Genomic DNA, 23,854 nt, shown 5'->3' on the forward strand with positions numbered 1-23,854 from the left:
TTTGCTTTCTTGCATTTCTTTTTCATTGGGATGGTTTTAGTTGCTGCCTCCTGTATAATGTTGCGAGCCTCCATCCATAGTTCTTCAGGCACTCTGTCCAGCAAATCTAAATCCTTAAACCTGTTCCTCACTTCCACTGTGTATTCATAAGGGATTTGGTTTAGATTGTATCTTACCTGTCCAGTGGTTTTTCCTACTTTCTTCAGTTTAAGCTTGAATTTTGCTATAAGGAGCTGATGATCTGAGCCACAGTCAGCTCCAGGTCTTGTTTTTGCTGACTGTATAGAGCTTCTCCATCTTTGGCTGCAGAGAATATAATCAATCTGATTTCGATGTTGCCCATCTGGGGATGTCCATGTGTAGAGTCGTCTCTTGTGTTGTTGGAAAAGCGTGTTTGTGATGACCAGCTTGTTCTCTTGACAGAACTCTATTAGCCTTTGCCCTGCTTCGTTTTGATCTCCGAGGCCAAACTTGCCAGTTGTTCCTTTTATCTCTTGATTCCCTACTTTAGCATTCCAATCCCCTATAATGAGCAGAACATCCTTCTTTGGTGTCACTTTGATAAGGTTTTGTAAGTCTTCATAGAACTGGTCAATTTCAGTTTCTTCAGCACCAGTAGTTGGTGCATAAACTTGGATTACTGTGATGTTAAAAGGTCTGCCTTGGATTCGTATCGAGATCATTCTATCATTTTTGAGACTGCATCCTAGTACAGCTTTCGCCACTCTTTTGTTGACTATGAGGGCCACTCCATTTCTCTTACGGGTTTCTTGCCCACAGTGGTAGATATGGTAGTCATCCGAACTGAATTCGCCCATTCCCGTCCATTTTAGCTCACTGATGCCCAGGATGTCAATATTTATTCTTGCCATCTCATTTTTGACCACATCCAACTTACCCAGGTTCATGGTTCTTACATTCCAGGTTCCTATGCAATATTTTTCTTTACAGCATTGGACTTTCCTTTCGCTTCCATGCATATCCACAACTGAGCGTCCTTTCGGCTTTGGCCCAGCCGCTTCATCAGCTCTGGATCTACTTGTACTTGTCCTCCGCTCTTCCCAGTAGCATGTTGGACACCTTCAGACCTGAGGGGCTCATCTTAGGTCGGAAGGTGTCCAACATGCTACTGGGAAGAGCGGAGGACAAGTACAAGTAGATCCAAGTATAATAATAATAATAATAATAATAATAATAATAATAATAATTTATTTATACCCCGCCCATCTGGCTGAGTTTCCCCAGCCACTCTGGGCGGCTCCCAATCAAGTGCTAAAAGTGGAATGATGTAAGGGCAGTGCGATTTGCATAATTTGCATAAATTAATTATGTATACTCAAACATGGGGGGAAATGCTCAGCATCACTGAGAAGAATTATGAGGCTTTGTAGGAAATGAGGGTATTTTCACGCCGGTTCTCTTTCATAATTTTTGTGTGATCCCCCTATTCATTGGCATTTCTTCCTCTCAAATGGGCACAAGACTTTTTATTCCACCACCGCAGTCCACCCAAAGGTAACCCTGAATGCCTAGTATTGCACCCACATGCCCTCGCTGTCATCTAATGAATTCAGCCTAGTACCTCGTGTGCTAAAGATCATAATGAAGTAGTTGCGTCAAGGTTCTGAGAAAGAGAACAAATTAACTGAAGAAACCAAGGCCTACGGAAGCAGAAGGAACACAGAGGTGCCTTGGTGCAAATTCCCTGTTTGAGAAGAGGGGGAGACTGCGGCCATGAAGATAAAAGGGGATGAGGAAATGGGCAGAATGAAAGAGTGAGTGCAATTATCCTGGGAGGCTTTGCAAACTACAGGTTTACAGGGTTTTTTTCCCTTCTTCTTTGCACCGTTTCCAGCACCTATAATAAAAACAGGGGAAAAACAAAACACCCCAATTCTCTGGTGCATCCTGAAAAGTGGCCCCATCTGACTATCATCCCGAAAACAATGTCAGAATTACAGTTGTTCACATCTTCCAACTGATCTGTCCTTTCTCTTTGCCCTGTTCCGTAATGCAGCAATGAGGAGAGACTTGGAATAAGTAAGGGGAAAGTAGGTCAAGCACAGACTGACTACAGCATGACAAGGTAAACTCAGATTTTATTACAACTGGACCCCCTGTCCTCCCCCACTGACTATTCTTATGGGGCTCCCTACCAAAAAGGCAACACCCTTTTAACTGTCCGCTTACGGGGCTCCCATACCATAAGGGCTCAAATCTATTTGATTTCCACACATTTTCTTTCACCCCACTGCCTGCATCCCTTTCCGCTCCCAGCCTCTGCCCGGAAAGATATTCTCAGCCAAAGCAACTTTCTGCCTATTTTCACAGCAGTGGCAGTCAAAACGGAACGATTGGCTGTCTCCCTCCGCAGTTAGAAAGTTTGTGAACACAAGAAGAGCTACCGGCGAAAGGAGAATGGCAGACGAAATTAATGGACTATGCAGAATTGGATAAGATGACAGGAAGGATTCGAAACCCACGGGACCAGAGATTCTCAGAGGACTGGAGTAAATATCTGAATTATTTGAAAAGCAATTGTAATAAACAGATCACGCTAGTAGGACTGCAAGAAGTTTTGTAAGGAGGACTGTGCGAAATATTGCAGAGAAAATTATGAAGAGAATTGTTAGTTAAGGATTATGAAAAGCAATAATGAAATGTAGATTAAGTGATAAAGATTGAAAAATCTTTAGATGTGGTTGATGGAAGTCCAAAACACTGTGTAAGATAAGAAAATATATGATTTTTGGAAATTATATGTGCAAATCAATAAAAATATAATTTTTTAAAAAAGAAAGTTTGTGAACCTTCCACTGACATCAGAGCGGGTGAACCAATAGCTACAGGGATATCCCTGTTTGGCAGAGCAGCCCAACTCTGCAACTCTTGGGGAGAGGGGAGGTTAATAGTGCCCCTCCATCCAGCCTTGCTGGCCGTGGCCAATGTAGAGAACCCCTTCCTCTCTGCTGAAGACACTGGCAGGAAGAGACTGAACCTAGCAAAGGTCAGCGGTAGAACGCTAAGAGAGAGTGCAGTCTCCTTCTACACGGTGGTCAGGTTGTTCAACATTTTAGTGCACATCAACCCCCTTAGAATCCACATGCATCCACAGTTTCAACAGCTAACCAGATGCGTGACTTCATTCATCCAAACTTCCATCCGATTGAATAGGAATTTGTGCGCATATACTTATATATGTATGGGACGTGGATGGAGGTGTGGGTTAAACCACAGAGCCTAGGGCTTGCCGATCAGAAGGTTGGCAGTTCGGATCCCCGCAACAGGGTGAGCTCCCATTGCTCGGTCCCTGCTTCTGCCAACCTAGCAGTTCGAAAGCACGTCAAAGTGCAAGTAGATAAATAGGTACCACTCTGGCAGGAAGGTAAACGGTGTTTCCGTGCGCTGCTTTGGTTCGCCAGAAGCGGCTTAGTCATGCTGGCCACATGACCCAGAAGCTGTATGCCGGCTCCCTCGGCCAGTAAAGCGAGATTAGCACTGCAACCCGAGTCGTCCGCGACTGTACCTAATGGTCAGAAGTCCCTTTACCTTTACTATATATATGGCCAATTCACTTAACATTTTTGTTGTTTTCTGTCTCTCTGTGTGCAATCAGTTCCAAATATGACCAGGTATCGTTTCATAGTACAGTGGTACCTCGCAAGATGAATGCCTCGCAAGACGGAAAACTCGCAAGACGAAAGGGTTTTTTTGTTTTTTGAGCTGCTTTGCAAGACGAATTTCCCTATGGGCTTGCTTCGCAAGACAAAAACGTCTTGCAAGTTTGTTTCCTTTTTCTTAACACCGTTAATACAGTTGCGACTTGACTTCAAGGAGCAACTCATAGCACGCGGTGTGGTAGCCTCTTTTGAGGTTTTTGAAGACTTTGGTGATTTTTGAAGCTTTTCCAAAACTTTCCCGACACCGTGCTTCGCAAGACGAAAAAAATCGCAAGACGACAAAACTCGCGGAACGAATTAATTTCGTCTTGCGAGGCACCACTGTATCACATAGAATTGTCGAGTGGGAAGGGACCCCAATTCAACCCCCTGCAATGCAGGAATCTCAGCTAAAGCATCCAGGACAGATTTGCACGAACCAACACAATGCAAAGATATCTATCTGTTATGGAGATCGATATGACTGAAGCAGCTGCAACTGCGATTATTGCAGAATTGCTTTTGGGTGTATTCGTTCTAATTTATTCCCATCTGGGGTAGGAGAGGGGGGATGCTCGGTGGCTTCCTATATATTTAAAAGGCCTCTCCAAGCTGTGTGCTTGATAAAATTATCAATAAAATGCAGGTAGAGTAAAATTATCAATAAAACCAGCCAAAAGTTTTCAAACAGATATACGCAACTAAATTATATCTCTGGGTAGGTTTGCTGAAATGGGAAAAAAATCATCAGGAGTCCAAGTCAATATAGCAAAGGTGCTAAGATCAATAGGCAGGGAATTCCAAAAGCATAAGAGCAGTTACGTGGTTTTTAATATATATATATATAATTAAAGAATCACTAGAATTGGAAAGGGACGTGGGTGGCGCTGTGGGTTAAACCACAGAGCCTAGGACTTGCCGATCAGAAGGTCGGCGGTTCGAATCCCCACGAAGGGGTGAGCTCCCGTTGCTCGGTCCCTGCTCCTGCCAACCTAGCAGTTCAAAAGCACTTCAAAGTGCAAGTAGATAAATAGGTACCGCTCCAGCGGGAAGATAAACGGCGTTTCCGTGCACTGCTCTGGTTTGTCAGAAGCGGCTTAGTCATGCTGGTCACATGACCTGGAAGCTGCACGCCGGCTCCCTCGGCCAATAAAGCGAGATGAGCGCCGCAACCCCAGAGTCGGCCATGACTGGACCTAATGGTCAGGGGTCCCTCTACCTTTACCTAGAATTGGCAAGGACCACAACAGTTATCTAGTCCACACACACGCAATGCAGGGATCTTTTTGCCCATCATGGGGCTCAAACCCATGACTGTGAAATTAAGAGTCTCATGCTCTACCGACTGAGCATGGCTCCTTTAAAATGTGGGTTGATAAGGCACTTGTCAAAGTCCGAGTTCCACAGATCAAATCAGTTAGATAGGCACATACAGGGCAAGGTGGTCCTTCAAGGGAACTGCTCCCAACCTGTTAAGGCCACTAACCACCCAGTCTGCAAATTATGCAAGCTTTATTTTAATATACTTGTCAGGGAAGTATCATAGCTATGTAGTGGAGAAACTGCATCGCCAGGGTCAATTCATGTTCTCCTCTGGTTGGGAGTGGGAGAGACCCCGGTCTGGAGATCAGATCTGCTGCCAGTCAGTGTAGACAATACTGAACTACGTGGACCAATAGGTCTGACTCATTATAAGGTGACTTCCAAAGCTCTTATCTCGGGATAAGCCCCGGAGTCCTGTTGTGCTTAGAAAGACCAAATTTTGAACGTATAGAGAAACTGGGAGCTGCTCTTGATCCAGCCATGTTCCTCTTCTTACACTCGGTGGTATATCAAGAAGATTATTAAAAGTAACGACAGTCATCATAAGCTGGCTGTGTACACGAAGAGCCTCAAAGTAATTGAAAATATAAATGGAATTAAGAGCTTGAAAGCATTTCCATATTTGCAGCTTGGTAACTTTTTTATTCGTGGGGCGGGGAGTGGAGAGCATCTCCTCTGAAGTACACAGCTTCTTACAATCTCTGCTTAATGCAATCTACAACTGAATTGTGCTGCTGGCATGAACGTTTCAGATTTGCTTCTGGTGGACATAAAACAAGAATAAAAAGCGATCGTACCAATTTGCTACCATACACAACATTTAACGTGATTGACAAGGAGTGTGCATTTTTAATTTGCTATGAATTCTTTTCTGTGGCTTGTCTCCGACTGAATCCTACTGAGAGTGGACCCACTGAAATTAATGGGGTGTTAAGTTAATCATTAGCCCATCAATTTCAATGGGTCTGCTCTGAGCAGGACTAACACTGAATGCAATCCTCTGTTTCATTATGCAACTTCATTATTTTTAAGGGGGAAGCATAAGAGTCTTGCAGGACTGGGCAGGATCAGGCCTTGCAAGATCGGGAATCAGTGGGGTTCAAAACCCTAAGGGAAAGAGACCCAAACAACTCAACTCAAAGACCTAACATTCTCAAAGGCCACATAATACTTATTGTCCAGGGGAGGGGGAATTGGGGTGGGGCAAAGTGGCCATAACTTTCAACAGAAGCTCTCCACACTGCAACATTTTGTTGTAGGTCTCACTTATCATAACCACTAGCCATGGATAGATCAATCCAAGGCCAGAGGAAGACCTCTAGAGATCATAAGCACCGAAAAGATTGTATTGCCCAACATATGTGATTCAAAATAAAAACAATACCAAAACAGGAAATAAAATTTCATTTTCAAAATGACACAAAAGTTACATGTGTGCCAAAATGTGCATGCATGTATGTCATGTGCAACACATGACAGGGTCTGATTTTCATGTGTTACCTATGTTAGTAGGACACCCCCTCATTTAGGTGGGAATAAGTAATAAAAAAAGAGACCAGAAAAATGGGGGAAGAGTGCGGAGTGGAAGTCTAACAAAGTTCAGATTTTCCCCATGATGAACTACTTCAATGCTTTTTTTGAAACCTCAAATGTAAAATTATTTCTACATTTCTGCATTTCTTCTTCTTTTTGACCTTCCTTCCTTCCTTTCTTCCTTTTTTTTGCATGTGTGCCCCTGATTTGCTAGTTCCCTAAACATGTGCTTAATCTGCCTGCTGGGTAATCCAACACTCAATCTAACCTTCCTGGATTTGGCTAACAATTATTATTTTTATAAAAAACAAAAACAAGTTTTATAAAACAATGTCTCATTACAGAATGTGCTGTTGCTTTGTACTGGATCGTTTCCAAATGGCCTTGAATGCTGAACAACAGAAAGGCAGCCTAGAAATTCTGTAAATGAATAAATTTTAGAATTGCATTTAAGTTTGAATTCATAGTCCAGGAAGGCTGGAAGGAGAAAATATATATGGTGGCCATCCCTCAATAAAAACCCATATAAGAAATCTTAGGGCTCTGTTTCTCCTAGTCATCTCTTTGGCTTAGATCAGTTTGAAGGATTATCTGCATTCTTTTACATATTTACATTAATGGGACAGCGTGGAATATTTTCAGCCACTTTTGAAACAGGTAGGGAGGAATCCCAAGCAGCGGAATTACAGAGTGAGCAGAACTCCTTATAACCTCTTTGGCAAAGCACTTTGAACATACACCTTGGTCTAAAGACATAAAAACATTAGGAGATGTCAGGTGGATATCTGTCAGGGATGCTTTAGTTGAGATTCCTGCGTTGCAGCGGGTTGGACTAGATGACCGTCAGGGTCCCTTCCATCTCTACAATTTTATGATTCTACACACACACACATACACACACACCACAGCCTATAGAACACAATGATACATTTAAATGAGTATTTTTAAAAGGCCTATATTGATGAAAAGAGTATGAGCCGCTGGTGTGTATTAGTAGGTATGCAGTCAAGTAAGCTGTTTTTCAGATCCTCACTGAAGGGCAATTCCATACATGACAATTCAGAAGTAAGTCCTGTAGAGTTCAATAGCGCTTACTCCAAGGTAAGTGGATATAGAACAACAGCCTCAGCAATGGAATTCACTTGCTGGCTTTGAGCTAGGAGACACAGTCCGCTAAACCAACCCTGTCCGTCAAAGTCATAATAAGTGGGACAACCCCATCTTTGCTGCCCAAAGCTCTTCGGGTGAAAGGTAAGATATGCAAACATGATAACTTAATCAATAAGTTAAGGTTAAAGAGGGTTGTTCCATAAATTATTGCACAGGTGATATGGGTACTAATTCCAAAAGTGCCGAGATAAAATTAAGAAGTTTGTATTTAGAAATAAAACAAAAATCACTATGGTATGATAGCATTCAAACTGACCACATACATGAAGTTCCTAAAGTCACGTCAAATGTTTACTAGCAGAAATCATCTAAAGGCAGCATTATTAAGAAAAATTCAGAGTACACCTTGCTTATCATGCCTTATTCTGCATTTATGCACAGAGACACACACACACACACAGTAATGCACCATGCAAACTTAGTGTAAATGGTTTGCCAACATAAAGTGCTGCTGAGGGTGAGTTCTTTCTGTAGATTTTACACTGAGCGTATTTCCCTCTGGCCAGCAAAGTGTGTGCTTTTTAATTTTTTTTGTTATGCTTACTCGTGGACACTCCTAGACACTTTATCAAATAATCTGTCTCACCACATAGGGAAACCTTCAACTCCAAACTACATTCCTAGAGGGGCTGGAATTTTCAGGAATGGCCAGGAGAGAAGTGAAAGTAAACTGCTGGTGGAAATGAGGGTTTGATATCCCCGATCCTTTAACCTGTTTGACGGTTTCTGTTCCAAACCACAGAATCGCCTTGAGGCTTCTCTGGGCCTCTGGCTTCTATCGATGGAGAGATGATTGTTGTTGTTGTTGTTTACCCAAGGCAATTAAACCTTCCTTCGCGCCACAATGCAGCCACCCACTTCAATTTCTTCAGTCAAAGAGAGGAAATTCCAATGACGGGAGACACACACACACACACACACACACACACACACACACCGACACTATACCCATACTTTTTCAAGAGTCTCAGAGCACACAGCAAGGAACAGCTGTATCTGTTCCGTCTCTCCCGCTGTCACCTCTGCTTTAACTCTTTCCCTGGTGCCACCAATCATGCCCTACCATCTAGTCCATCTTTCCTCGCAGTGAAATTTAGACTGCAAGCTCCCTGGGAGCAGCACCTTGAACTCTAAAAATCACCAGGTACGTTAAGGTGCTGAAAGGACAGGAATGACAGGAAGGATGCAGCTGAGGAGTCGAACAAATTAATTTATTGATGAATTAATAAATTAATTATTGCACCTTTAAATATGCCTATAAAAGTTCCGGTTAGAAACTAGCTCTGTGGGAACTACCGCTCCTCAGCTTTTAAGAGGTTTTAGTTAAGTCCAGGAGTGTGGGGGCGCTTTTACGAACTTCGGGAGCAGTTTAACCCTTTCTTCCCGCTCTCCCGCTCCATTGCCTAGTCAAGAAGAGGAGGAGGAGGAGAAGGAAGAAGAAGAGGGGCCTCGCTTACCACTTGAGCGCCTGACGATGTTCTCCAAAAACGTGTTTTGTGGTGCCACCAGCCCTCTTTTTCCCCCCGGCATCCTGCGCCTGCAGAGCCGGGCTCTGGAGCCAAGGGGTCGCAGCGGGGGCGGCTGGGAGGGTCTCGGCAGGTCTCTTGCACCCAGTGCCGTAGAGTAGCTGTGGGAAGGTGGACGAGGTAGTTCATGGTAGTAGCGCTCCAGCGGCTGGTGAAGCCCAGACTGTGGCAACGCCGCGCTCACAGCTCGGGAACTGCAGCCTCCGAGGGGATTGCGCCTGCGCGTGTGCCTGGCTGTTGCTGCTGCTGCTGCTGCTACCCCAACGGGCAGACAGCATGACCACACGCCCTTCCGAAGCCCACCGGGCTGCCTGCGGCTGGACAACGAAGAGTCAACCCAGCCCTGCCAGCGGATCTGGCCACTTCTTGCGTTCCTGGGCGCAACAGGGGCGCGTCGCGGAAACGGGGACTCCAACAGATGCGGAGAGGCTCTTATATATAAAAAAGCCACCAAACTCTTCTGTACTCTTTTTCCTTAAAAAGAAGAGGAAGAAGAGAGACGGTTCCTGCCTTGCCAACCAAGCGCTCGTATCCCAAGAGCTCCAGAGAAGCGGCTTTAATCCCAAAGCGCGTCGCCAAGTTGGAGCGTTCAGAACCCTGGACAGCTCTCTCTCTGGGAGCGCCTAGACTGCGGAGGGCAGGAAATCCACCGAGCGCCACCCGAGGTCTCCGCCGCCGCTGCTCCAAGGGTCGCCAGCAGGGAGCCGCCACCCCACCCTCTCTCCTCTCCCAGCCCGGGTGCTCTGGAACCTGCGGCTGCACCCACACGCGCCCAGCAAGGCGAGCAGAGGAGGAGGAGGAGGGCGGGCGGCGCGAGGGGCTGCGCTGAGGCGGCTGCACACCTGCTGGAGGCTGACGGGGAAGGCAGCGCAACTTGGGCAGGTCCCAGGATGGAGCATCAAACCCACGCTAGAGAGGGGGGGAGGAGAGAGCCGGGGGAGAAGAAAGAGGCCAATGGCCGGAGTGGCTATGGGATGCTTTCCCCGAAATCAGAGGCTCGCCAGGAGACGGGGCTGAGTTGCTAGCCTGATCCGGAATCCCATTCTCTCCCTCTCTCTCTGTCTCTGCTTCCTTCCTACAGTCAGTCGCCAGGGCTGAAAGTTCTTCGCCCGAGATGCTCCGAGGCGGGCGCCCCAGCTGCCCTTCCGCCAGGGGAGGAGGAGGAGGCTGAATAATTTAGCGTTTGCTTCGGGGAGTTGGGGGGGGGTTGCAAAGGGAAGAAAGGAGCGCGGGTGGGGAGGCGAAAGGCTAGGGGATGATTCCAGTCATTGGTTTGGCACGGGGGAGAGGTTAGCCGGAGAGGAGGATGGGTGGGGAGGGAGATGCAACTTTATTTTCTGCTTCAGAAGAGCTGCGGGGCGGGGGGGGGGGGTGCGCGCGTTGAAATGTTGAAAGGCATTGCGGGCTTTTGCACCTGCCTCGCAGGGAGAAGGTGGGTGGGCTTCTATCTGGAAATGTCTTCTCTACTGACCGCTTGGTCGTCGCCCATGATAGCTCAATGGAATGGGCAGCTGGACTCTGAATATCAGCTGCTGGAGACGCAAGCAAGGAGGTGGGAGGGGGTTTCTGCTGCTCTCAAGCTCTGCTTGGGGGCTTCCCTGAGGCATCTTTCCTGGTCTCTGCTGGAAAGGAGGAGGCTGTACTGGACAGCTCCCGGGCCTGACCCAGCAAGTCGTTTCTTTTGGTTCTCGGGTGAATTAGAAATAACCAACCCACTATAGGAATATTGAGAAGTGTCAAGAGGAACAGACGGCTCCTGTGGGGACCTTAAAGCCTTTCAGCACAATAATCCTACACAATTTATTTATTTATTTATTTGCTCCTTGTCCACTGGTTTTAGTGGAGCTTGCTCGTGAGTAAATGTACACAGGGTTACAGCCTGCAGCCTGCTCCTAACCATTCTTACATGGGGACCTTGGGACCTATTCCTAAGTAACTGTACAAGCGACTGCAGTATTACGGCATAGAATCACAGAAACATAGAACTGCAGAGTGGGAAGGGACCACAAGGGTCATCTAGTCCAACCCCCTGCAATGCAGAAATCTTTTATGCCCAATGTGGGGCTCTAATCTGAGACTAAGGTGAATTTCTCCTTGCCCTCACCTGCTCTTTGATCCCCACACACAAAGGGTCCTTGTTTCTCTTCCTTCTCCAGCTTTGAAACTCCGAGTCCATCAAACAGGCATTCCAGAGCAACCCATAATGCCCAACCTTCCAACCTCAGCCTCCAGGGCACTGGAGTGCTTTTCCTGAGCCTTTTCTGCTCGAGATATTTAGAAAGAGGTTGCGCAAACACCTAGCAGTGATGTTGCACTAGTTATACCCTGAACAGAGCAAAGGGTTGGACTATTGGACCTCCAAAGACTGTCCCAACCCTGAAATTTTGTTAACTGGAGAAAGTCTTCGGAGAAAGTCTTGCAGAATCTTCAAGTGTGGGAGTCATCACTGGATTGCAAAGGGAGTGAAAGACACAACAGAGGAAAACTAGGGAATAATTCCTCCTTTCCCATTCAAGTTCTGACGGAGTGGGTGTCCAGGAATCACTAAATCAGAGACCCCTCACCTATTCCTAGTTTAAAATTATACTCTCTTGGTATGTTATCTGTTAGGTTGGTGCGTGTCTAGTTTGGGCAAAAGACAGTAGTAAATAAGACTCCTTCATCCTAGATATAATTCCTGTTTACCAATGACCCCTTTCAGGAAGTAAGGAGTACCAAACCACCCTTGCTGCTTATTTTATTAGTATTTACCAAAAAGCATTTTTCAGCCTTTCCTTTCTGCCTCTGTATGAGGCACTTGGGTTGGTTCATGACACATTTAACTGAATGCATTTCTACGGCCATTCGGTTTATATTCTTAGCATTTCGTCTGCGGCCATTTGGAGGGAGCCAATGCGTCACGGTGGTGTTTTGGTGCCACTCCTTTTTAACAGGCTCTCTTTCCCATCCTTATTTGGCACTTCTGACCAATGTATAGCTGGCAGATCCCCCCCCCCCCGTTTTCTTTTTAAAGAAAGATTGCATATCCTTATCGGAGTTATTCCGCATCAGATGATATGAAGGAGGAAGGGGGGAAGAAGGAAAGGAAAATAAAATAAAATTTGATAGACGAAGACATCTGCATCCAGCTGTGTGTCTATGGAGCTCTTTCAAAGCAACCTGGAGTAATGCAGATCAGATTTTGGAGAGGGGGGAAATGACTCCAGCCCCTCTGCTTCCCTTGCCAAATGGCTTTTTAAAAAGAAAATTCCATACATGCATTCCCAGCATCTGGAATGAGGACATGGACCGTGGGCAAAGTACTATATGTATGCATGTTTCCTCATCTAGCTATGGATTTGTCCAGAGAAGCCTTCTTCTGCGTGCATGATAATGTCCTCCTGCTAGTTTCTATTCAGATCTCGCCAAAGCTGCTCCCCAAAAAAGCAAAGTGCTGTAGGAGGGGATGAATCTGCTGTACCTACTTGCTAATTCTTGCTCAAGACTACCTTGCATATTATCCAGCCAGGTAATCTGAAAACAGATACGGGTTGTCAGTTTCCAAATTCCTCTCCGTCCAAATGAAAACTGGCTCCCTGTTGGAATCTTTTTGCAAGGAAATCAATGATAGTTCCCTTTTCTTCCCCCGCTCCTCCTTCACGTTTTTGGCCACTTCAGTCATTCTGGAGCTCCCTCTTGGCTGTTAGTTGACACCAAGTATTGATCTCGATTGAACCAGCTCATTTTAAGCAAGCCTTTGCCTTCTGAAAGTGCACATCAATATGCACAAAGAATCAAGGTAAGTTAATGCAAAGCTGGACATGGAGGCAGTCAAGGTGAAAAGAAGTTAAAGCTGATAGAGAGCAAATATTGAAAACCATCCAGCATCAGAATGTGCTAATTTAATTGAAAGGAAGTTTAAAATCTAATTCCCCGATCAGGAAATTAAATTCAGCCCCACCTGGGAAATGTTTTTCTGTGTTTCTTTCCCCTAAACTTCTGGAAATTGTTGGAACTGGACTAGATATTTTGACAAGGCTTTTTCATTTCTTTTATGAAACAAACTGTATATGCTGCTTGGTCGTAAGAATACCTCTAAGTAGTTTTAGGTAAGGATGTTGGAAGGTGAAAGAATACGGGGAGATGAAAGATCCTTTGGGACTGTGCTGTCTGTTAAGCCCTAATGGTTGGAATCAGGCTTCATAAAAGTGTTGATAACTAATATAAATTAGTTATGGTGTTCTGTGCAGTTCCCCAGAAAGGCTGCTAACACATGCCTGCAGCAGGGAAACAGGTAGACTGAAGGATGGAAAGCGGATTGCCTTTAGCTGAAAGAAAGGTTGGAAGGGTCTAAATGTGTCGCTTGTTAAACCTTGAGCATTGGCCTCAGGCTTCATAGAGGTGTTGGTAACTATTGACAAACTTACAGATTCCTGGAACATCTCCTAACACAGGTCTGCAGCAGGGTCTTGATTAGAGGGGAAGGAGAAATCTGTATACAGTGGTACCTCAGGTTAAGTACTTAATTCGTTCCAGAGGTCCGTTCTTAACCTGAAACTGTTCTTAACCTGAAGCACCACTTTAGCTAATGGGGCCTCCTGCTGCTGCCGTGCCACCGGAGCATGATTTCTGTTCTCATCCTGAAGCAAAGTTCTTAACCTGAAGCGCTATTTCTGGGTTAGCAGAGTCTGTAACCTGAAGCGTGTGTAACCCGTGGTACCACTGTAATGGGTTCATTGTGCCCGAATACAACACAGAGGCAAGAGTGAGACAAGGCTCTATCTGTCAGTAGTCAGTATTACCTGAAGCTAAAAGGCATATCTGGACAAGCTCTGAATGCACAAAGGGTGTGTGGAGTGTTCACAAGGAGATCCTGGTAGAAAGGCCTTCTTGAAAGAGCTTTTGGGATATGCTTTGGCAATGGGCCTCTAGGTGAAGGGAAGGGCCATAGCTTAGTGGTTAGAGCACCTGATTCACATGCGGAGGTCCTCTGTTTAATCCCCAACATCTCCAGGGCGGGCTAGGAGAGACTCCGGCTTAGAATCTTGGATTGCTGCTTCCAGTCATTGCAGACAATACTGAGCTAGCTAGACTCATGGTTTGACACTAGAAGGCAGCTTTCCGTGTTCTATATAAAGGACAATCTGGGGAAACAAGACAGGCTACAGATGGCTACAGAAAGAGACAGGCGGCAGTACAGCTGGGGCAGGACGCTCAATCGCCTCTGCAGATTGAAGCATTTTATTTCTGGGAACAGATCTGCTGCATCTTCCCTTTTCAGAGTGAGAGCCCCTATGGAATCCATGAGTCAGGCTGGACATTAATTGCTATGCGGGCTTTCTCAGCATTCTCGAACCGTTGCAGCCTCCCCCGCCTGGCAAGATCATGAGCCTGGCTTCTGCTCTGCAAGCTGGGGGAATGAAGCCTCTGCACCCAAGGCGTTCTAGAAACCAGGTTAATGGTTATTGCACTAGGAAAAGCCCACACCCTTGGTTGCATTTCATGTTGTTTTAGGGTAAGCCCCTGCTTGTTGCACCGGTATACTGAAGCTGCTTTCTAGGCATTTCCTGGGCATTAAGGTCAGTAGCTAGAGGCTCCAGATCTGTCCACCTCCTAGCCTCTCCCAGATGCCCAAAAGTGAAGGAAGAGAAATCAGCAGAGAGTCTAGCTGTACTGACAGCTAGAGATGGGTGAAATCCTCTTGGCTCAGCCTAGACCAGTGTTTCCCAACCTTTTTTGGGCAAAGGCACACTTGTTTGATGAAAAAAATCTCGAGGCACACCACCATTACAGCCCCGTGACGTCAGCGTGCAGTGTCGCGCCGGGAGGGACGCACGAAAGTGTAAGTTTCATTTTTTTTTCCTCCCCTCCTGTGTAAAGGGGAATGCACTCTGCTAAGTAAAGGCACTTGCCACAGCAGCGTCAACGTCACAGCACCCACCGGCACCCAAGAGAGAAGGGGTCTCAGCAGCCCTTTTGCCAGGAAGAGGAGCAAGAACGAGAGGAGGAGGAGGAAGAGGAAGAGAGTCCCCCCCCAAAAAAACATTCTCCTTTTGATCTTCCTTATTTGCAATTCCTCATTGCAAAACAGCGGTTGATATACAGCTGATTTTTTTGTTATTACAGTCCCCACCCCCTCACCCAGAAAAACACCACCTGTCAATTTTATTATTATTATTATTATTATTATTATTATTATTATTATTATTATTATTTTTTATTATTATTATTATTATTATTATTATTATTATTATTATTATTATTCCCCGCCACTCTGGGAGGCTGAAACCCTTTAAGGCTTCCTTCTGTCCACTCTCTGTGAATTACCTGCCCGGAGTGAGTTTCGGGGGGGGGCGCTGCTGCCGGTGTCCTCCCCGTCGAGTCTCGCCTTGCCCGGCACGTGGCGGCCGCCCTTTCCCACACTCTGCTGGCTGCGCTGCCAAGCCCCGCGGCTCGGCCTGTCAGCGTTACCGGGCTCGGCGGGCAGTAATTCCCGAAGAAAGCCGGCGGCGCTTGAAGAGCTGGCAAGCCCCCATTTGCATGTCTGTTTTCTGCAGCCCTTGGAGAGGATTAAGTTCCCTCCTTCCTGCCGGGGAACCTCCAAGCTTTGGGGGTGGGGGGGGAGGAGGCAGCAAAGCGAGGCAGGAAGGAGAGCGCGGCTTGGCTGGGTGAGCTTTGGCAGGGGCAGGGAATGAGAGCCGCGAGGCAGGTGCTGCGGACGGAAACGCTGCCCGCCGAGCTCGCAGGCAGCCAGGCAGGCAGACGGCGAGAGCCCCGCGCTGGGCGGCATGCGCGAGGTTTTCGCGCCTTCCTCCAGTAGGCCGGCCGAAGCGAGCAGCGATGGGATGTGGGAGGGAGCTCGCTCGCCGCCCCGCGTGTGATCACCGCCGCCGCCCCACCTCTCGCCGCCCGACTCGCCCGCCTCCTTCCCACGGAACACAAGGCAACGTTCCGTGGCACACTAGTGTGCCGCGGAACACCGGTTGGGAAACACTGGCCTAGACATTCTCTCAAGCTTTGCAAAATGTCTCTTAGTGCTCTTGGAACAGAACAGGTCTCTTCCAGTTTATAGCATCAAGTGATCTGGTCAACCCGCAACTCTGAGATGAAGCATATCACGCTCTACATTTTGTGCTCCACGCATGTGCTCTCCCCACTGATCCACACTTCCTGTCCGCCATGTTTTGCAGGGGGTTGGACTAGATGACTCTTGGGTCCCTTCCAGCTACACAATTCTGTTATTCTAGGATTCCGCCCCAGGCCGATGTTACCAACCCAAAACAAATTGCTTAGGCAGGAAGTTCTATTTTATTTTCCATGTTGCATTTCTCCCCTCTAGCTCACAATCCTTGAAACGTTAAACAAATCCTTGGCTCATTAATTTTCTTTTTGGAGCAAAGCCCCTAACTCTGTCTCTGCTTCACAGCTTCATTTTTCTCCTCACCCTCAAAATGGCACAGTTCTTCCCCCCCCATCTGCTCCGCTTTGCACATCCAACTCTGAGCGGTGTGGTGAGACTTTCCAACTGGTTTCAGCAGCTTTAATTGGGCCGGTGAGTTTGGAAAAGAAGCCAGCTCCCAGGAGGAACCTCTGAAATGTTGCAGATGTTGGTATGGATGTGAGGAGAGGGCTACCGGTGGCTCTACCTCTCTTTCAAACCAGAACCAGTGAAGGCGGTGAAGGTCCTGTGTGAGTGCCTGGAGGCAGTTGGAGGATGGATGGTGGCTAATGGATTAAGGTTGAATCCTGACAAGACAGAAGTACTGTTTTGGGGGGACAGGGGGTGGGCTGGTGTGGAGGACCTGAATGGGATAACTATGCCCCTGAAGGACCAGGGGCGCAGCCTGGGAGTCATTTTGGACTCACAGCTGTCCATGGAGGCACAGGTCAATTCTGTATCCAGGGCAGCTGTCTACCAGCTCCATCTGGTACACAGGCTGAGACCCTACCTGCCCGCGGACTGTCTCGCCAGAGTGGCGCATGCTCTAATTATCTCCCGCTTGGACTACTGCAATGAGCTCTACGTGGGGCTACCTTTGAAGGTGACCTGGAAACTACAATTAATCCAGAATGCGGCAGCTAGACTGGTGACTGGGGGTGGGGGGGTGCTGGGACCACATAACACCGGTCTTGAAAGACCTACATTGGCTGCCAGTACGTTTCTGAGCACAATTCAAAGGTTTGCTGTTGACCTTTAAAGCCCTAAACGGCCTCGGCCCAGTATACCTGAAGGAGCGTCTCCACCCCCATCGTTCTGCCCGGATGCTGAGGTCCAGCGCCGAGGGCCTTCTGGCGGTTCCCTCACTGCGGGAAGCAAAGCTACAGGGAATCAGGTAGAGGGCCTTATCGGTAGTGGCGCCCGCCCTGTGGAACGCCCTCCCATCAGATATCAAAGAGATAAACAACTACCTGACATTCAGAAGACATCTTAAGGCAACCCTGTTCAGGGAAGTTTTTAATTTGTGACATCTTAGTGTATTTTTGGTCTTTGTGGAAGCCACCCAGAGTAGCTGGAGAAACCCAGCCAGATGGGCGGGGTACAAATAATAAATTATTATTATTATTATTATTATTATTATTATTATTATTAGCCACAAAGACTATGCTCTGCCTGTGGGATGTAATCCACTGGGATCAGTCAAATACAACATTCCTTGTTTTGCTAGAGTGGACATGCAAGGGAATGTTTGATCCACTTCCTGTTCCTCCTGGCCTGGAGCATCCTTCCTTTTGCATGTGACTAGTAGGTGGGCATGACCTTTCCAGACCTGGCAAAAGGCCAAGTCACGCTGCTACCTTTCTCCCTTTTCGACCTTCCTGTTCATCCTGCGAACTTACTGATTCACCTGGACTGGACTGCTGGCTGCCAACCAGCAGTCCCCCAGGTTATCTCCCATATGGGGTAAACCTGTTTGTACATGTTTGTAACCTTAAGCCTGCCTTCAGAGATCACACTGTGCTCTGCCTGATCGTGAGTAAAACTACTTTTTGTTACTTATGAGTAAGACTGTGGTGTTTTTATTCTTTTAGGAGGGATTCAAAAGGGGTCTTACCAGGAATATTAGAACACATTTCAATCTGGACAAGCCAGATTGAATTGCCTGTTGTCTTAAAAAACTCACACGAGTATATAGATGGATAGATAGATAATTCATTATGGTCAAAGAGCAGCTCACATAACATAACACAATAAAACAGTGTTCATAAAGATAAAATATACAATCGGAGCAGATTGCAGCAATAGTTCATGAGTTAAAATTGAGATATATACAGTGGTACCTCGGGTTACATACGCTTCAGGTTACATACTCTTCAGGTTACAGACTCCGCTAACCCAGAAATATTACCTCGGGTTAAGAACTTTGCTTCAGGATGAGAACAGAAATCGTGCTCTGGCGGCGCAGCGGCAGCAGGAGGCCCCATTAGCTAAAGTGGTGCTTCAGTTTAAGAACAGTTTCAGGTTAAGAACAGACCTCCAGAACGAATTAAGTTCTTAACCTGAGGTACCACTGTACATACACCCGTACAATTGCGATTTGGGCTACCATTTTTTTAAAAAAAATTGACCCTGAGGCACCCCAAAGGGCAACTTCAGCATTTCCCTAGTAAGCGATTTTATTCTAGAGGATAATCTGTGCCTACAAATCTGGGCGCAGAATCTGGCTACCAGCCAGGTCATCTTATAATCTTTGCCTAAGAAGAGAGAATTAAGTTTAGACTTGTCTAATAGATCGGCGAGCCTCTTCAGCAAAGGATCAATGGTGTCTCTACGAATCTCAACATAAAAAGGACATCTAAAAAATACATGTTCAAGGCTTCCTATTTCCCCCTAAGGGGCTGGCGCAAAGTCTCCTCACATGAGTTTGCAACCAGCTTTCTGCTGAAGGGGAATGCGCTCTGCTAAGTGAAGAAACTTGCTAGCGCAACTTAGGAAGGATATTAATAATCAATATATCCTCTCCTGCCACCCTCAACATTCCCACACTGCCTCCAACTGCACCATTGCTTCTGAATACCAATTGCTGAAACCACAAGAGGGGAGAGGGCTCTCGCACTCAGGTCCCGCTTGCAGGTTTCCCACAGGGGTCCGGTTGGCCGCTGCGAAAACAGGATACTGGATCATTGGGGTGTTTGTGTGATTAGATCACTGGGGTGTTTGTGTGATTAGATCCTAGTAGGGGATATGTTTATTAAAATTGTCCTTCCTCACATTTGTGAGTAAAGCAGAGTTCATCCCTCCCTTTGTAGCTTTTTATTTTTTATTTTGACAAAGTAATAATCATAAATAAATAAGAATAAAAATGTGCACCCCACCACTGAGACAAATCCAGCCTGCCAAAATTCCAACACCTCTTGTGATGTCTTTCCATTGTAACAATACAAAGTCTACAAACACGTTCCATATTTCCTCAAAATCATTTCTCCTGCATATTCCCTGTCTTATCTTAATGACACTTGTTAATTTATAATTAATAGCTATATCCCACACTTCTTTATACCATTCTTCCATTTTATATTCCACTTGCCCCTTCCATTTCCTAGCTATAATAATTCATGCAGCTTTCAATAAATTTGAGAGCAAGTCCTTAAAGGGAAGCTTAGATAGGCTAGTTTTAGCCTTGTGGTTTAAGTAATCCAGGATGCTTTAAGGCAGACTGGATTCTCCTTGTATCTCCCCCTTTTCTCCTACTTAAAACAACAATCACACAACCTTGCAGAAGGTAAAAATAGTATTTGCTCACTCAGAATATTTGTTGAAGACTCAGAATATAAGTTGTGCTAGATACAGCGGCTTTGTTCAGGCAGGCTTAAAATGGTAATTTGGTTACAAAGACATACTTAAGTCTAGCTTAAAATGTTGCCTGAGCTCGCTAGCAGAGCAGAAAAGAGATGGAAAGAGGCAGAGAAAGGTTGTTTTCTGCTGCTCCGGAGAAGCGGACACGGAGCAATGGATCCAAACTACAAGAAAGAAGATTCCACCTAAACATTAGGAAGAACTTCCTGACAGTAAGAGCTGTTTGACAGTGGAATTTGCTGCCAAGGAGTGTGGTGGAGTCTCCTACTTTGGAGGTCTTTAAGCAGAGGCTTGACAACCATATGTCAGGAGTGCTCTGATGGTGTTTCCTGCTTGGCAGGGGGTTGGACTCGATGGCCCTTGTGGTCTCTTCCAACTCTATGATTCTATGATTCTATGATTCTATGAGTTGGTTTATTATCTGAAACATGCAAACAGGCATTGGTTGGTTTATTAGCTACAAAGGCCCCTCACTCTGTACTGAATGTGTCTTGTCACTTGTCACTTGCCAAGAAATGTCCCCTGTCTGTGAAGGCTCTCGTGCTCGTGAAAGATTGCAGGTTCCTTTTTCTTTCTGATTTTACGATATTTGCATCACACAATTTTGTTCTATGGCGTTCCAATACCAGATGTTTTCCCACATGCACTGAAATGTTTTTCTTAAAGGCTTGCTTTATCACATTCGCACAATATGATAACATCATATTTGCACAATACGATAACATCCTTCGGGAACGTCTAGAGGGGCTGGGAGTTGGGGGCACTGTTATACGGTGGTTCTGCTCCTTTCTCCTGGGCCGTGTCCAGAAAGTGGTGTTGGGGGATGAGTGTTCAGACCCCTGGGCTCTCACTTGTGGGGTGCCTCAGGGTTCCGTCCTCTCCCCCATGCTTTTTAATATCTATATGAGGCCACTGGGCGAGATCATCAGGGGGTTTGGGCTAGGTGTTCATCAGTATGCAGATGACACCCAGCTCTACCTCACTTTTAAATCAGAACCAGTAAAGGCGGTGAATGTCCTGTGTGAGTGCATGGAGGTGGTTGGAGGATAGATGGTGGCTAACAGATTGAGGTTGAATCCTGACAAGACAAAAGTACTGTTTTGGGGGGACAGGGGGCAGGTGGATGTGGGGGACTTCCTGGTCCTGAATGGGGTAACTGTGCCCCTGAAGGACCAGGTGCACAGCCTGGGAGTCATTTTGGACTCACAGCTGTCCATGGAGGCACAGGTTAATTCTGTGTCCAGGGCGGCTGTTTACCAGCTCCACCTGGTTATGCAGGCTGAGCCCCTACCTGCCCACAGACTGTCTCGCCAGAATGGTGCATGCTCTAGTTATCTCCCGCTTGGACTACTGCTATGTGCTATATGTGGGGCTACCTTTAAAGGTGTAGCAGGAACCCCCCCCCAATCATTCAGTTTGTACAAACTTCACACACACTCACACTCACACACTACATACACTACGCTTCTGTTATGAATTCATAGAAAAATCAACCATACATCGGATTTGCACTGTTCCACTTTTATTTTACTCCATGAAGGAAGGACTAAAACATGGAGAAGGTTTGATACAGGCCACCATAATCCCTTGAGCATACCAGCACATCCACAGGAGCCCTGCCCAGTTGCTATGCCAACCCTGATGGTCTCAGACAGAAGACCATCAACAACACAACGGACTGCATACACGAGTGGATTCAACACGGACTATAACAAAAGAACAGTGATTGGATTCCCCCTCAGGGGGCAGGAAACTGCGACTACTTTTTGTTTTCTGAAAATGACTCATGGGGAGGGGGAGAAGGGAACCAGCCAGGTGACAGGACACTCAGGTTACCACCACAACTCCTCCCTCAACCCCTCCTTTCTGTGATGTATGCATGATGTTTCTGGGGGTGGGCTTGATCTACAGGATGGGAATTTCAAAAGTTTTTATAACACCTTGCACACCATTTTTTCGCTGTCTTTCCTCTCTCCTGCAAGTGAGGGGAACACCCTGTTGCAACAGTTCAATAAAGGCCAAGCTTACAGGCTGCTGTTTTGCTCCAGGTTATCCTGGTTGGTGTCTTTGTTTTTGTCCAAGGGAGCCCTCGGATTTTTCCGGTAACAAAGGTGACCCAGAAAATGCAATTAATCCAGAATGTGGCAGCTAGACTGGTGACTGGGAGTGGCTGCCGGGACCACATAACACCAGTCCTGAGAGATCTGCATTGGCTCCCAGTACATTTCCAAGCACAATTCAAAGTGTTGGTGCTGACATTTAAAGCCCTAAATGGCCTTGGTCCTGTATACCTGAAGGAGCGTCTCCACCCCCATCGTTCTGCCCAGACACTGAGGTCCAGCTCTGAGGGCCTTCTGGCAGTTCCCTCATTGCAAGAAGTGAGGTTACAGGGAACCAGGCAGAGGCCCTTCTCTGTATTGGTGCCCACCCTGTGGAACGCCCTCCCATCAGATGTCAAGGAAATAAGCAGCTATCTTATTTTTTAAAGACACCTGAAGGCAGCCCTGTTTAGGGAAGTTTTTAATATTTAATGCTGTATTGTTTTTAACACTCGATTGGGAGCCGCCCAGAGTGGCTGAGGAAACTCAGCCAGATGGACGGGGTATAAATAATTAATTGTTGTTGTTGTTGTTATTTACAATTATCTGGTTCAGTTCTAGTATACCATGTGCTTTTTAAAAGGACAGTTTGTTTTTCAATGATTGTTTACTTTCTTTTAATTCCATGCCAATGTAACAGTAGAAGCTACCAGCAGCCTCTCCAATAGATCTCTATCCTGTGCCTGAGCTGAGTCATAAAATTTTTTAGATGGAGTGGTGTTCAATATGCAATAATCTTACAATCTGAATATATATATATATATATATATATATATATATATATATATATATATATACTGTCTTTCTATGTGAGCACATTTCCACCCAAAGCGCTAAGAAATCTACATCGATCAGCATTCTTAGCTCCCACAGATAATAAGACATTTACAAATCATATGCAACTCTGCTGTATTGTAACTGTTTTGCCTGAGAGCATCACAGTTCCCGAATCAATTGTCGATGCCTTGGCTGCTCTTAATCGCTCTGTTTTCCTTGAGCTTAGCAAGAGTTTTTGCAATGCCAAAGCCCAAGAATAGAAAGCTGAGGTGAGATGTGTCATGCCTTCCATGGTTTCCTTGCGAGGAGAGAGCCACAGGAACTTGAGGTGTTTTTATAACATCTCTTTGAAAACAAATATATAGGTTGAGTGGTTGGGAAGCAAGAAGATACACCAGCAGCTAGAAAACAGTGTTTATCTGAAGCAGAAGATAAACCAATTTAGTCATGAGATGGAATACTGTAGGGGGCATTATATTTGATATGAATGTATCCCATTTGGTTAGGAATACATGCCAACATAACGTAAAAAGAGCTTGATTAAGCAGCAAAAGGGAGCAGTTTCCCAATTATACAAATGGTTTATAGACTCTTCCATGGGAAATGCTGATGATCTTGGGCCTATGTGGGGAAGTGACTTGGAAATACAAGGGGGTGAGCACATCTGGGCTGGTCAGGTTAAATGATAGCTAGCTAGATGGACCAGAGATCTCTTCTTATAGCTCTGTTTACCTAAGCCCTCTCTTCAAAACCACGAGACCTGACAGCTTACTGTTGGTTTTTTAAGGGAAATGTCGTAGCTATGTATATGTTTTGCATGCAAAAATGCACCAGTTTTACATGCAAAAGGTCCCAGGTTCAGTTCCCAGCAACTGCAGATGGGATTGAGGATTTCCTGTGCCTGAAACCCCAGAGGGTGACTGCCATTCGTTATAGAAAACAATGAGTCAAATGGACCAATTGCCTGGCTCAGTGGAAGGCAGATTCCTGGGC

The 23,854-nt window shown here is 46.1% G+C and overlaps 1 protein-coding gene across 1 annotated transcript in view; it reads right to left on the minus strand.

The window, feature by feature from the left end:
* KCNH5 (potassium voltage-gated channel subfamily H member 5) overlaps window positions 1-10,366 on the minus strand; it is a 221,879-nt gene extending 211,513 nt beyond the window's left edge. The window contains 1 exon segment of the mRNA XM_082216907.1: window positions 9,143-10,366. Within this exon segment, the coding sequence (XP_082073033.1) occupies window positions 9,143-9,215 (73 nt within the window). The 5' untranslated portion in view covers window positions 9,216-10,366.
* Window positions 10,367-23,854: the final 13,488 nt, after the last annotated feature.

This window comes from Podarcis vaucheri, assembly GCF_965113315.1.
Source record: "Podarcis vaucheri genome assembly, chromosome: 1".
In the NCBI taxonomy this organism is placed as follows: Eukaryota; Metazoa; Chordata; class Lepidosauria; order Squamata; family Lacertidae; genus Podarcis; species Podarcis vaucheri.